The 16,480-nt window shown below is 44.8% G+C and overlaps 1 protein-coding gene across 1 annotated transcript in view; it reads left to right on the forward strand.

Annotated features, from left to right (window-relative positions):
• Positions 1-356: 356 nt before the first annotated feature.
• BEGAIN (brain enriched guanylate kinase associated) overlaps positions 357-16,480 on the forward strand; it is a 197,125-nt gene continuing 181,001 nt past the window's right edge. Inside the window, exon 1 of the mRNA XM_083739082.1 lies at positions 357-1,112. Coding sequence (XP_083595208.1) covers positions 363-1,112 — 750 coding nt within the window. The 5' untranslated portion in view covers positions 357-362. The remainder of the gene's footprint in view (positions 1,113-16,480) is intronic.

The raw sequence follows: 16,480 nt of genomic DNA on the forward strand, positions 1-16,480 counted from the left end.
TGATGCAAATTTGCTATTGATCTAATTTTGGTGGGTATGTGTGACTAGGGAATGTGAACTGTGGCAGCTGGACCAGGGGTGTATTTTGCCAAGGAAACAGCCCTTTTGCATTGATGAAGAAGAAGAGGGAGATGCCATTTTGCTGGCAATAGGTTAACATTCTGATACGTAAAAGAAAAGATCCCATGGAGCTGTTGTCCAAAGGATCTCCAACACACATCAAGGCGGAGAGTGGGGCACACGGGAGACTCCACAAGCCAGAAGGGCCTAGGGGGATGGCTGAAGAACGACCATGTTGCGGTGCTGCTGCCTATCTCCGTGCCTCTGAAGCTGGAAGCAACCTAGACAGCAGACATTTGAGCATGTTGGGTATGGCGAACTATTCCAAACCCTGCAGCTCCAGCGAGGAGAGCTTTGAGCTCCAAAGTGGCGGAAGGTCAGAGGCTAAAAGCTTTGTTAAAAGCAGAAATAAGGATGAAGGTTATCAATCCCATCGATTGAAACACAACCAGAAATGGGGTGAAAACATTCATGGTCTGGAGCACGCTTCACTCTACCCAGCCAAAGCAGGGAACACCAGCCAGAAGCAGCAGAGGCGGAAGGTGCAGAAGAGAAGCAGCTCGTCGGCCTCTGACCTCAGCGCGCTGAGCCAAGGGTCCTCAAGCTCCTTATCTGTCGTGGAAGAGAAGATCGAAGCTAAGCTCAAGTTCTCACAGTTCCTGAACGAGGTCACGTTCCGGGTGCTCGACCCTGTGAGCCTGAGAGCTTTCCGGGCCGCCAAGCTGAAGAGTAGCCTGGGCTCGGGTGGCAGAAGCCTGGATGACTTGCGGATGAAGAAGAAGACCTCCGAAGGCTGGAAAGCCGATGCTGTGGCCCGGAAGTCACACCCAGAGACTGACCTGGAGAGCTTGAGGAGCGATGACCTGGTGGCTAGAGCGCGGTTGCGCAAGCTGGAGAAGTCCTTGTCTTTGGATACAGGCCCTCCCCATGAGAGATACGGCGATGGGATTTCATGTGAAGTCAGGCCTGTTCTGCCGGGAGAAACCATCATTTTGCAAAGGGATGGGATGCCTGCTAGGAAATCTGCCTCCTTGCCTCGAAGTTCAAGCTTGGTGAGCCAACCCAAAACCACTTTATTTGGCATGTTTCTCATGGGTTTGGGGGAGGGGGCTGTAGTTCAGTGGTGAAGCATCTCCAGTAGCATACCCTCCAACATTTCTCCAATGAAAATAGGGACATTGTATTCTATCATCATCATCACTCTGGGCTTTCAGCATATATAAAAACATTTTTTAAAACATTACAAAATCTTCCCTATACAGGGCTGCCTTCAGATGTCTTCTAAAGGTTGTATAGTTACCTATCTCCTTGACTTGGGGGTCACATAACTCCATACCCTCCAACAATTCTTTGAATATACCTGAAGGGGCCACCCCCATCATTCAGCCCGGACACTGAGGTCCAGCTCCGAAGGCCTTCTCGCAGTTCCCTCACTGTGAGAAGCGGTTACAGGGAACCAGGCAGAGGGCCTTCTCGGTGGTAGCGCCCTCCCTGTGGAATGCCCTCTCATCAGATGTCAAGGAAATAAACAACTATCTGACTTTTAGAAGACATCTGAAGGCAGCCCTGTTTAGGGAAGTTTTTAATGTCTGATGTTTTATTGTGTTTTTAATATTCTGTTGGGAGCCGCCCAGAGTGGCTGGGGAAACCCAGTCAGATGGGTGGGGTACAAATAAATTATGATGGTGATGATGATGATGATGATGATGCAGGTGTCCTAGGGAAAAGTGGGACAATCCGGGATCAAATCAGAAACAAGGACGGCTTCTGAAAATCTGGGACCATCCCTGTAAAATAGGAACACTTGGAGGGTCTCCAGTAGGTCACAGGTTTGATCCAAGTATCACTTGGGAAAGACCCCTGCCTGAAAACCTGGAGGGGTCACTGCCATTCAGTGTAGACAATACAGAGCTAGATGGACCCATGGCCTGACTTGCTGGAAGGTAGCTTTCTAGGTTCTGCAGCTAAGCCAAAAATAGGGCATAAGGGCAGAGCTCACTATCAGCAATAGCAGAGCATCTTCTTTTTTCTTAAGAGTTTCACCACACTCTGTTGTTGTTGAAAGTAACAGCAGTGGCATCTGTTGATCTGGCTGCCATTTTGCCGTTTTCCACAATGCCGCGGATTTAGCATCATACCTGGGGCATTCTGAGGAGCAAAATGGCGGCACACAAATGTACACTGGTTGACAATATTTGGAGTGCATTTGGCAAACTGCCCCTCTTTTTGCAGAAGGGCGAGGGAAAGAAAATCCTCAGCAAATTCCTCTCTTGTCTTGCGCAGTAGTTCAGTTTGGTTTGTGCTTGTGAAGCTATGGGTTCAAATCCTCCTTTCCTGAGTGCTGGGAGCCAGCAAGGGTGGAGGAAGTGCGTATACACAGACTTTACATGCACAAAATCCTAATTTCCTAATTTCAGTCCTTGGCATCTCAGTGTAAAGAAATTCAGGCAATATAAGTGAAGATAAATCCACCTCTACACCTATTTGTGTAAAAAGCTCTTTGGACTGGCAGTCTACCTTAGTATAAGGCAGCTTCCAGTGTTCAGACGACACCTTGTATATGTAGGGTTCACTTTCTGGACTCAGCAAAAACAGTTTCACTTGCATAGTATCATCCACATGCTACTTCCCCCCCTGGGGTGCCAGTTAACATGAGAGAAAACCTTCACACTCCCCTTTTAAAAATTCACTTTTGAAATAATGTATGCAATTGCCAGCTTCCTCCCCTTGCCCCTGCCTCCCACCAGCTGGTGCTAAAGTGAGACCTTAAGAACTTAACCCAGGGGAGGCACGAGCAAACTGGCTTCCTGGCTGCATAATCCTGGCCCATTCACAAACTGATGACCTCAAGCTGAGCCCTTAGGGGAAGAAAAATGTTAAGTCACTTTGAAGTCAAGAGAAGCCTTATAGATTTTTCAAAAAAAGAAAGAAAGGTGTGTGTGTGTGTGTGTGTGTGTGTGTGTGTGTGTGTGTGTGTTTGTAGTCTGCAGCATGAGAGGGCAGAAGACCTGTGTGTAACATCTCCTCTCTCCCTGTTCACGTTTATAAATGCAGTCATTTAATAAAAGCACCAGGCATCCATGCTGCTGCAATTTTGCAAGGTGTCCTTGGCCATGTCAAAGATGGCCTAAAGGCAAGGTTCTGGACGGAAGGCAATTCCGTCTGGAAAGCTCTATGCTCCATTACAGGTCAGCACCCTGAATAGCAAGTGGATGGTCCTGCAAAAAAAAAAAAAAGAACAAAGCTGACCCCTCCTCACAGTTCAGAGGGCTGCCATTAGAATTTGTGGGGCTGTGAGCTCTATAGCATACATCTGGGATGGGCAGCAGCTGAGAGGCAGCTGCATCCTGCGTATTAACTTTAACCACTAAGTCCCTCTCTGCCATGTTACAAGTCCAGCAGCGACCTTCTTTCTCTCACGGGCGATTTCATGGGGTTGCTGAATGTTCAGTTTGGACTAAATTCCCTCCCTGATCATTTTCTGCCTCAGTTCTCTGTGCTGAATCCATTCTCTGTGCTTCAGTATTTTGTGAATAGATAAATGCGGGTTTCCTTCGGAATTACAGCCCCTGAACTTCTGGACTTATTCGCACAATGTCTTCAGTAATGTAGATCCTCTTCTTTTTGGTCAAGAATTCCAACTTGGCCCCTTCCTGGAGCTCCCCGTGGGAATTTCATTTCTCAAAAAGTGTTGGGAAATGAAAAACTAGAGTTCCAAAATGTATTGATTTGATGTTGTTGTTCTTCACATCAGGAATCCTTCAGCTGAGTTTGGTGACAATATCTTGAGAGGCAGTGGAACCTAAGGAGAACAGGGACAGATAGACAAACCACTTTCCAAAATAGATATTAAATGTTCTCTTCTTTGATTCTAATAATGGTGATTACTATGTAGAATTTAATAATGCAATCCATATTGTGGGCACTGTGACAATTTTGAACCATGTGTATTCCAAAATAAACTAGAAGCGGTTTATTAAAGAAAACAAGTAAAATAAATGAGTATGCGATAAAACAGTTCACAAACAAACATGCAGGAAAAGTCTTCAAGCTGCACTGAAAACAGTTCATATTTCTAAAATCAATTTCGTACAGTAAAACCAAGAGCGTGATAAAACAACTCAGCGATAAAAACCAGGAGACAGAACTTTAACCCACACTACAAGCCTGACAAAATAAAAAGGTCTTAGCAGCTTGCCTGAAGCTTAGATTCCCAAGGTCTTCAATAAACTCAGGCTAATGCTACTATGCAGGAAGCTCAACTTTGCAATGGCTGTATTGCATTTGGTGTTTCATAATATAACTAATAACACATAGTCCTGCCAAACATTTCAATTTCAGGCAACCTTACATAACCTGCACGAGCTCAGTTGTGACAATGGTTCAGAGACATAGAAGCAGAGTTCCCATGTGATTGGAGGAGTTTTCAGCATTTGTGAAAACTGGCACCCTCTGGAGATGCAGACCCAGGGGGCGGTGATGTGCAAAAATCACCTATCACATGATGGAGTATATGACACATATGTTTCTGGTGCCGCACCAGTGCTGCCACAGCGAGATCTAACGCAGGAGAAGCTATCCATCCTTCCTTGCCGCGGGACCACATTCATCCAGTGCTTTACCAACTGCACTGGCTCCCGGTGGAGTACAGGGTCAGGTTTAAGGTGCTGCTTTTGACTTTTAAAGCCCTATCTGGCCTAGGACCCTCATACCTACGGAACTGCCTCTCCTGGTATGCCCTGCGGAGGACCTTAAGCTCCACAAATGACAACATTTTGGAGGTCCCAAGTCGCAAGGCGGTTAGATTGGTCTCAACTAGGGCCAGGGCTTTTTTGGCTGTGGCCCTGATCTGGTGGAATGCTCTGTCACAAGAGACTAGGGCCCTGCAGGACTTGACATCTTTTCACAGGGCCTGCAAGACAGAGCTGTTCTGCCTGGCCTTTGGTTTGGACTCAGTCTGACCCTTATGTTTTTCCCTCCCCTTACGGTTTTGATTTATGGGCTACTTTTAAAACGAGGCTGCATTTTAAATTGCATTTTAATCTGTATTTTAAACTGGAGTTTTCCCCCATTATGATTTTACTGTAATTTTACTGGTGTTAGCCGCCCTGAGCCCGGCTCTGGCTGCGGAGGGCGGAGTATAAATAAATGGTTTATTATTATTATTATTATTATTATTATTATTATTCCTGTGCCACGGCACAAAGGTGTGTGAATGTTTTTGCCCTTCCACCTTGCCTCGCCCTCACTCTGAACATTTGAGTACTTGGGTCACATAAAATGTAGTAATTTATAATGTGACTATTGCAGTAAATGTATATTGTTTTTAATTGGCGGGGTGGGGGCATCATTGCAGCTCCTTGTCAAGGGTGCAAGGGATCCCAGGTCCTTCTTGCATGATGCACTGAAACCCATCTTGCATGCATGACTCCAGATATTGGAGCAAAGCAGCCAGGAAAGAGTCCTGTGGCATTTTAAAGCCTATCAAATTTATTGTGGCATAAGCTGTGCTATCTTCATTTGGTGTGTGGGTGTGTATGAAATATTCCCATAAAGTATCTTGAATCAATTTCACAACAAGGGATTATGGCTATGAGTCTTGGAAGACCTGCTCCCTGTCCTGCAGCCCTTTCCCACCTGACCTGGGGGGACTGACTGACTCCAACTACAAAAGCTTAAGTGAGGCTGAGGAATCATGGAACATAGTGACAGATACAAATCCCTGCCCCTTATGGGATATGCCAGATTTTGGATGCAGCAGAGCCAAAGCCTCCATCACCCGACTCCCAAATTCCCAATTTTCGGGCTTTCTGCTGGCTATCACAAGTGGTAAAATAGTCAGTAGTAACTTTATACCTGCCATGGGACCTCCAGCATGGTGAATCCCCCCTCCCCCTTGCATGGTGGGCTACCATGGCAGTGGAGGCTGGCTGGTGGACAGGAGCCTCTTTGGTTTTCTAACCTCCCCAGGCAACAACATCAAGGAGCTAGGGTTGCACCCGAAGTCTGGACGCAATTCTTATGTGCAGAGATATAAAAGTTTGTCGAAAGTGGAGCAAGAGAAAGGGCCACGAAATGCAAAGGGCATGCAATAGTTACACCTCATTTATATGCATTGGCCAAATGCATAAACGATATGAATGGAATGACTCATTCACAACAGCAGTCATGGGTGATAAGATTATATTGCTATCTTCCTCACTTGAGCCCAGATTCAACGGAATAACATTTGCTAATAAATTCAAGTTCAGCAGTTTCTCACAGGAGCGCCCCTCTAAAGTCTTGTTGTTGTTGTTGAACTTACGGCGACTTGGAGGTCTGCAGCAAAGTGTTTGGGGAGACTGAAATGTTGTAACACAACTTTCTGAATGTACTGAACTTAAGGACATAGGAAGCAACATTATAACAAGTGGGACCTTTGGTCCATCTAATTCAGTTATCATCTACACTCACTAAAAGTGGCTCTCCAGGATTTCAGGCATGGGACATTCCCAGTTCCACCTGGAGATGAACAAGGAACTCTCTGCTGTATCCCTGACCTATAGACCTTCCTGGGATGATGTCAGATTCGTCTCTGTTTATTCGCACATAGACTGAGCTCAGAGGTAGCAATATTAGCTTAATAAACCATGGTTATCAAGTCAAGAGAAAGTATGGTGAGCCCTCCCTCATCAGTGGTGCTTCATTCTACCAATGAGGACAGAGAGAGGCCTGTTTGCTTTCCTTCCCCCCATCCCACCCCTCCAGCCATCTCTCCTCTTCTCCTACTTGGGCACTTCTAGAGTGGTTTGTTTAAACCACAGTTTCCCATTTATACCCAAACAGGGGTAACTTTGACTTAACCTTGGTTTACTAACTTGGATATGACTCTACTGTCAGAGTGGTATTGTGCTGGCTGTACAGCTATACTAGGGGTGCTTTGACGTAAGGATGAAAATTACATCAAGCTGAAACCCTTATGCACCTCACTTAGTAATAATAATAATAATTTATTATTTATACCCCGCTATCTGACTGAGTCTCCCCAGCCACTCTGGGTGGCTTCCAACCAAATATCAAAAACAATACATCATCAGACATTAAAAACTTCCTTAAACAGGGCCGCCTTCAGGTGTGTTTTAAAAGTAAAATAGTTGTTTATTGCCTTGACATCTGCTTGGAGGGCATTCCACAGAGCAGGCGCCACTTACGGGAAGGCCCTCTGCCTGGTTGCCTGCAACCTCACTTCTTGCAGCGAGGGAACCACTAGAGAAGGCCCTCGGAGCTGGACCTCAGTGTCCAGGCTGGATGATGGGCGTGGAGATGCTCCTTCAGGTATACAGGACCAAGGCCACTAAGGGCTTTAAAGGTCAGCACCAACACTTTGAATTGTGCTCGGAAACATACTGGGAGCCAATGAAGACCTTTCACGACCGGTGTTATATGGTCTCGGTGGCTACTCCCAGTCACCAGTCTAGCTGCCGCACTCAGGATTAATTGCAGTTTCCGAATCACCTTCAAAGGTAGTCCTACGTAGAGTGCATTGCAGTAGTCCAAGTGGGAGATAACTAGAGCATGCACCACTCTGGCAAGACAGTCTGCAGGCAGTTAGGGTCTCAACCTGCGTACCAGGTGGACACAGAATTAACCTGCACCTCCATGGACAGCTGTGAGTCCAAAATGACTCCCAGGTTGCGCACCAGGTCTTCAGGGGCACAGTTACCCCATCAGGATCACTCACAGCTCATTCTTCCTCATGCCCCTTTATATTCCATGTGCTGATGCCAGGAACTGTTGAGCACTACCACATATGATGAGCCTTGCAGCTTCTCAGGGAATAACTTTCCATACTGACTCCACCCAGAATGGTCATTGGCTCCTACAAGACAGGGAGGAGTATAAGAGAGCTTTCTGTCTTAGAGGAACTGTGCTTGAGCAACAAAGTCTACCCACACTTCAGAGGGTCTTCTGGCTTGTTCTCTGATCTTGGATTTTCCGAGCTCTAACAGAAGATGCTGGGGATTTAACCTGGGAGCTCCTGTGTGCAGAGCAGATGCTCTAATCACTGAGCTATTATCCCAATTGCTCTTAGAGCCTGGCCCTGGGTGCCTGGCTCCTTAACTGTTCTAGAATGCTGCCCCTGACACAGTCCTAACTCCCTGGGACAAGCAAGTTCCTACTACCTTTTTTTTGCAATAAGCTCCATGCTTTCCATACATGCAGGAGGGAGGGTGCAAGATTGTGGCGATTGAAACCTACATTGCTTGGGTAAAAAGCAATTACCCTTTTAGATTAGCAAAACGAGTCTCTTGCAAACTAAAAGAACAGTTAATTATAGAAAAAGGAAGACAGAGCGTACTTGTGAAAGATCACATTTGTTTGCATTAGCTTATTCCCTTCTTCTGCTCAGCACTCTGGTTTTCTTTCATGAAAAGCGTGCCTCCCATAATCCGCCCATAAGGATGGATTTTAAATAATCACTTTCCACTTATATACATTATTTTCAGCCAACGTGCTGTATCTCTCATGGCTGGGTTTAAGATCTTGCTCTGTTTCTGTATGCATGTATCAAATATTGCAGGTGCAACAGGAGTGGAACTGCTGATGGATTTCAAGGGAAATGTAATAACAAATAGATATACTTTCATATTTACTTCATTATTCTGGGATCCAAAATGAATGGAACCTTTCAGAGTTTGCGAACAATTCTAGCATTTTCAGCACTTTGTCAAAGAGATGGATTTACATCATGGCCTCCTGAGAACCATTCTCGGATTAATTTTGCACTGCACCTTCACAGACTTGTTCTCTGTTGTTCAGATGATAGGACAAGAACCAATTGATGAAAATTGTATGGAAACAAGCTAAAACTTAAGAGAAGCTTGCTAATAGTAAGAGCTATTCAAAAATGGAACAGTCTACCTTGGGAGGTGCTCACGTTTCCTTTGCTGAAGATACTTGGGCAATAAGCACCCACAAAGGAATGTGTGTGCCTTTCATGTCTGTGCACATGTTTTCACATTTAATCTCTTTGATGAAGAAGTTTATAGCCTTAGTTTAATATACTGTAGAAACAGAGACTTATAAAGCTGGGACCATTGACTATCCTTAACCATCCTTGACCATTGGCCATGCTGGGACCATCTACTCCAGCTTCCTGCTCAACGTAGCATCTACAAAATAGTCAAACAAAAAAAAATTCCTTCCAGTAGCACCTTAAAGACCAACTAAGTTAGTTCTTGGTATGAGCTTTCGTGTGCATGCACACTTCTTCAGATGCACACGAAAGCTCATACCAAAAACTAACTTAGTTGGTCTTTAAGGTGCTACTGGAAGGATTTTTTTTTGTTTTGACTATGGCAGACCAACACGGCTACCTATCTGTAACTGGATCTACAAAATAGAATACCCTCAGTCCTCACCAACCTGGTGTTCTCCAGATGTTTTGGACTGCAACTCCCATCAGCCCTAGCCAGCATAACCAATCGTCCTTGACCGTTCTTGACCATTGGCCATGCTACCTATGGCTGATGGGAGTTATAGTCCAAAACATCTGATTGAGGACTGGTTGGTATGATGTGGTTGCATCCTGCTAAGTAAATTCTACATTGAGCAGGGAGTAGATGGCCTCCACGTTGCCAGTTTTATAATTCTGTGTTTTCTGTGGTATGTGCAGCTAAGGCTCTAACTTTTCCATCATGATATTCAGTCCTGTTTCAAAATTTGCATGAAGGTGCATGCTCCTGATCATGTATATCTGAATCATCTGGGTATTGTGACAGTTACAGTTCCCTTTCCATTGACCTAGGTGCCTCAGGCAAACCAGGCTAAATGGGAGGATGCAGCAATGGGGATCTATACTGGGATGGGCACAGACTGTAGAGAACTCAGTGATATAACCTGGGACGTTCTGGAACATATAGGTCTGGAATTAATATGAAACCAAAAGTATCAGAAGAATCAGACATCCAACAACCCCTCATTAAATTAGTCCTTCATTTACCACCCCCTCCTCAAAGAAAAATTCTGAAAGGGATGGGGTGGTAGGTCCTCACATAATAAGTCTTACAACACAAGGGTCCCTGCTATTGCAGTTCCCTTTCAAAAGCCAAATAGAGCTTCAGATTGGTCAGATGCATTCTGCTGACATCCCTGCTGTCTCACCCACCCACTTCCTGGACAGCAACAGTGACACACCTGCTGGAAAGCTAGCATTGCGACTCTGTCCTCCCCAGCAACCCATCTCTGCACTGTGGAGGGAGTCTGCATGTACCATGGGTTGTGCTGACACTACAATTTGCACATCTCAAGAGCACCAAACACCAAACTACACATGATGTTAAATGCATGCAAGTATCTAATGTGCATGTTATAATAATAATAATAATAATAATAATAATAATAATAATAATAATTACAGTGGTACCTCGGGTTAAGAACTTAACATGTTCTGGAGGTCCGTTCTTAACCTGAAACTGTTCTTAACCTGAGGTACCACTTTAGCTAATGGGGCCTCCAGCTGCTGCCGTGGCGCAATTTCTGTTCTCATCCTGAGGTAAAGTTTTTAACCTGAGGTACTATTTCTGGGTAAATGGAGTCTGTAACCTGAAGTGTCTGTAACCGGAGGTACCACTGTAATAGACAGTGAGTACTGGGAGGAGAGGGGTCAATACTTTCCCTGTACATTGTGATCACATCAAAATAGCTTCTCTCTTGCTGAAACTGCTATTAGCTCCGGGGAGAAGGCTCCAATTAGAAGCTTCCCTCTCTGTGCCAATAGAGGCTTCAGGGGGTAATTTTGAGCAAGACTGGGTCATGACCCACAACCCAGGGACCTTACAGTGCTCAGCAATGGATGCAGATGAGGACAAGTTTCAGGTTACTTCCTGGGTGGCAGGGAGAGATAACTGTCAGGGACTGACGCCACTGATGAAGCGTGCAGCTGGCAATGATGTGGCAGTGTGCAAATTTGCACTCACTCTCTCTTTCTCTGCTGTGCATCATGGGATCATGATAATAATAATAATAATAATAATAATAATAATAATAATAATAATAATAATAATAATAATAATAATAATAATTTATTTATACCCCGCCCATCTGGCTGGGCTTCCCCAGCCACTCTGGGCGGCTTCCAACAAAATATTAAAATACAGTGATCTGTTAAACATTAAAAGCTTCCCTAAGCAGGGCTGCCTTCAGATGTCTTCTAAAAGTCTGGTAGTTGTTGTTCTCTTTGACATCTGGTGGGAGGGCGTTCCACAGGGTGGGTGCCACTACTGAGAAGGCCCTCTGCCTGGTTCCCTGTAACTTGGCTTCTCACAGTGAGGGAGCCGCCAGAAGGCCCTCGGAACTGGACCTCAGTGTCTGAGCTGAACGATGGGGGTGGAGACACTCCTTCAGATATACTGGACCGAGGCCGTTTAGGGCTTTAAAGGTCAGCACCAACGCTTTGAATTGTGCTTGGAAACGTACTGGGAGCCAATGTAGGTCTTTCAAGACCAGTGTTATATTGTCTCGGCAGCTGCTCCCAGTCACCAGTCTAGCTGCCACATTCTGGATTAATTGCAGTTTCCGGGTCACCTTCAAAGGTAGCCCCACGTAGAGCACATTGCAGTAGTCCAAGCGGGAGATAACCAGAGCATGCACCACTCTGGAAAGGCAGTCTGCAGTTAGGGTCTCAGCCTGCGTACCAGATGGAGCTGGTAAACAGCTGCCCTGGACACAGATTTGACCTGTGACTCCAAAATGACTCCCAGACTAGCAAAGTTCTCAACAACTAGGGATCAGCCTACCTGAAGGGGATGGCGGCAATTAATTAATTAATTAATTAATTAATTAATAATTAATTAATTAATTAATTAATTAATTAATTCTTGGAAATCGGAAAGGGCCTGACAGTCATGTGCTTCCAATGCTCTGGAAAATATATTTATTCCCTCAGGCCTTTGTGCGTAATGCACAGTTTTGTCCCTAACACGCCTGCAAAAGGCTTGTTCACAGAGCAAAAGAGATCCATGCATCGAAGATATATAAAAAAAGAGAGTGAATGGACAAAGAGGATGCTGGCACCCCCAAATTGTTGAAGACTGCCAAGACTTCACAAAATCCATCTTCTCCCATTGACGTTGTCAGGGCTGCTTCAGCTTCAGAAGCCTCATACTTGTTGAGGTGTTGACATAATCTAAAAAATCAGCTCATTCAATAGCAAGTCTTGAAGAGTAGGTAGATTACATGTGGCCATCATCATGAGCCCAGCTATCCTTTTGCATAGTGTTTGCATGACTGCTGTGCTGTGGCAACCACAGACTGCCACCCAAGAATGACAGAATGATAGAACTGAAGAGTTGGAAGGGGTCCTGAGGGTCATCTAGTTCACCCCTCTGCAATGCAGGAATCTCAGCTGAAGCATTCATGACAGATGACCATCCAATGAAGGAGATTCCACCTGTCAAACATAGGGCTGCCATACGTCTGGCATTTGGGGGGTTTGTGGGGGGTTTGTCTAAAAAAAGCTCAACAACTTCTGTCCTGGTTTTTACTTTTTGAAAAATGGCAACCCTAGTCAAACCACTCTTACTGTCAAAAGGTTCTCCTTGATGTTTAGACAGAATCCATTGGTTCAGGTCCTGGAGCAGGAGGAAACAAGCTTGTTCCATCTCCCATGTGATAGCCCTTCAGATATCTGAAGATGGCTATCAAATCACCTCTCATGCTTCTCTTTGTACTTTATCTCTGTACATTGAGAATGGAGGCATGCCCTCCAGCTTGACCTTGTTTATTGCCATTGGTGCCTCCTGCAAGGACTCATGGAGGCATGACACCAGTTACGTTGCCTCCTCAAAGTCATTTTCAATATCTATTCCCACCTTCCATTTCAGGGGGACCTCACACCTTTGGCTTCCCCTTCTTATTGCTAGACTCCACCCCTTTATTGCTGGGATGACAGCTCTGTGACATCACCAGGCCCACCTCATACCATGAGAGCCAGTGTGGTGTAGTGGTTAAGAGTGGTGGTCTCGTGATCTGGTGAACCGGGTTCGCTTCCCTGCTCCTCCACATGCAGCTGCTGGGTGATCTTGGGCTAGTCACACTTCTCTGAAGTCTCTCAGCCTCACTCACCTCACAGAGTGTTTGTTGTGGGGGAGGAAGGGAAAGGAGATTGTTAGCCATTTTGAGACTCCTTAGGGTAGTGATAAAGCAGGATATCAAATCCAAACTCCTCCATCACTTTGGGGCATCACTAGGCCATGTGACATCATTCTTGAATCTCAAATTTCGGGGTGCTGGAGTCTCAAAAAGCCTATATGGGAATGCTTTGGGACTAGTTTTGCTTACTCTGTGTGTTTGGGTGGTTTTCTCACAGCACAGTTTCCCCTCCATGTCTCTAGCACAGTCTTACAAGTGGACTTAAAAGCTGCCCCTTGAATAGCCTCTCCATAAATATATCTAGCATTAAAAAATAATCTGGGTGGAAATTATCCAAGAGTTTTCTTCAAGCTGTTCTTATGCGCATCACAGGTCTGCAGCCGCTAGCCGGTTGAATTCAGCGTTCCTTGCAGAGAAGAGCGATCTGTGGAGCAACTCACACAATGTTCGAGACAAATCCTATTTCAGGAGGCGAGTGCTCTGAATCACAGTCACAGGCAGCCAGGAAGCTAGAGAGCAGCCTGCAAAGTGGTGTGTGGTGATTGAGGAGAAGAAAAAGCACAGCTATAGGCAGCAAGACCTGCTCTGCATGAGAGAGAATGCTCACAAGCATTCATCAAAGGGAAGGGACAATGAGGGGAAAACATTTGCAAATAGAATTCCCCCTCCCCTGCTTCAGAAATAAAGCCTACCCCAATTCCACATATGATATTGGAGTGAGGGCTTTGGGCAATGGCCAAGTGTTTACAGTCATACCTCAGGTTACAGACACTTCAGGTTGCGTTTTTTTCAGGTTACGGACGCGCCAAAACCCGGAAGTACCGGAATGGGTTACTTCTGGGTTTTGGTGGTCGCACATGCGCAGAAACGCTAGATCGTGCTTTGCGCATGCCACTGCGGGTTGCGAATGTGCATCCCGCACGGATCATGTTCGCAACCCGAGCGTCCACTGTACTTGTGTCTCCTCTTGCTTACTATAATAATATGGTGAGTATAACTACCTGTGTGCCTTTATCTCCTATAGCATTGACAAAAGGTCTCCATAAACATCCCCTCCAAAATCCACAGCTCACAAGAGCCCAGTTGTTCTTCCTGTTCAGTTCCTGTTTGCACTGGCTCAGCATCTCCTACCTGGAACATGCCCCCTTAAACATGCCTACATTTCATTGGATGCCAGAACTGGATTCCTTCCCTCACTTCTGTTCTGAACAGAGACAAGATACAAATAGCTTCTCTCTGTGAGTGAGCATAACAGGGGCTGCCCACCCAGTCGAATCTGGCTAGGAAGGTGCCAGCCTCACATTGGGGGAGGGCCCCAGTTCAGTGGTAGGGCATCTGTTTTGCATGCAGAAGGTTCCAGGTTGCCATCTCCAGTTGAGACTGGGGGATAACCTTCTCTGAAGCACACAGGGTTCTCAAAGTGGCCAGTGAGAAGCCCAATAAGCAGGACTTGAATGCAACAGCACTTCTGCCATGCCTGAGCCTCAGAGTTCTGCTGCAAAATAAACAACACTTCCTCATATTTTGTTAGTTTCTGTCATTCTAGTGTGAGCTCCCCCAAGCAGCCATCATTTGTTGGCATGCTCTTCTTTGCGTGGCCAGGCGGAGAAACCCCAATCCCAGGTGACCCCCGGGAGGAATAATGACTCACGACTACGTGTTATGGGATTAAAATTGGACACAACTTTATTAAACTTTCAGATGTAGGGAGACCTTGGCTTAGGCATTGGGTGTTTATCCCTCCCAGCCCCCATCTAGGGATCTGGAGAACATCAGGGTTAGCCAAACTGTGTGGGGATTGGGCTGGCTCTGGAGAACGTTGGTTCAAGCAGAGGGCCTGCCTCCCATTTCGCCGCAATGCATTAGATTAGATAGATTAGATAGATGATAGATATAGATAGATAGATAGATAGATAGATGATAGATAGATGATAGATAGATATAGATAGATAGATAGATAGATAGATAGATGATAGATAGATAGATAGATAGATAGATAGATATAGATAGATAGATATAGATAGATGATAGATGATAGATAGATAGATAGATAGATAGATGATAGATAGATAGATAGATAGATAGATAGATAGATAGATAGATAAATATAGATAGATGATAGATAGATGATAGAGATAGATAGATAGATAGATAGATAGATAGATAGATAGATGATAGATGATAGATAGATAGATAGATAGATAGAGATGATAGATAGATAGATATAGAAAGATAGATAGATGATAGATAGATAGATGATAGATAGATAGATGATAGATAGATAGATAGATAGATGATAGATAGATAGATAGATAGATAGATAGATAGATATAGATAGATAGATAGATAGATAGATAGATAGATAGATAGATAGATAGATAGATGATAGATATAGATAGATGATTGATAGATAGATATAGATAGATAGATGATAGATAGATTGATGATAGATAGATAGATAGATGATAGATGATTGATAGATAGATAGAAGATAGATAGATAGATGATAGATAGATAGATAGATAGATAGATAGATAGATAGATAGATAGAGATAGATAGAGATAATAGATTGATATAGATAAATATAGATGATATGGATAGATGATAGATAGAGAGATAGAGACATAGAGAGACAGAGAGATAGAGAGATCATAGATAGGTGATAGATAGATAGATGATAGATAGATGATAGATAGATAGATAGATAGATAGATAGATAGATAGATAGATATAGGAAGGGGGGAGAGGGTGTGTGTGCTTGATTCAGAACACAAAAAATCTACAGAATAAAACCACATACCTCTCAACTGTCCTGTTAAAATTGGGGCATCCCGTTTTTTCACCCATGAGCACGGCACCCCAAAAATGCACATTTTGGGGTGTGGCAAAAGAATGGCCCTGGAAAAGGTGCATTTTGGGGGACCGTGATCTTGCGTGCATCATATGACTCATGCAGGAGCACGGCTGCAGAAAACACGTGTCCACTTTTTCACCACAACGTGTTGGAGGGTATGAAACCATACTGTATTTCGAGCTCAAAAGCACCAGTCCCCCTTCCACGACCAGCATCCACTGACCCTCCCCCTTCCCCAGAAAGCCTAATAGCCTTCTCATCAGCCCCTAACAAATTGCAGTTCCCATGATTCTTTGCGGGGAGTCATGCATATGGGGGGGTGGGCAGAATAGCTCAGTCAGTAGAGCATGAGACTCTTAATCTCACGGTTGTGGGTTGAGCCTCTCATTGGGCAAAAGATTCCTGCATTGCAGGGGGTTGGACTAGATGACCCT

The sequence above is a fragment of the Podarcis gaigeae genome, assembly GCF_964106915.1.
Source record: "Podarcis gaigeae genome assembly, chromosome: 1".
In the NCBI taxonomy this organism is placed as follows: domain Eukaryota; kingdom Metazoa; phylum Chordata; class Lepidosauria; order Squamata; family Lacertidae; genus Podarcis; species Podarcis gaigeae.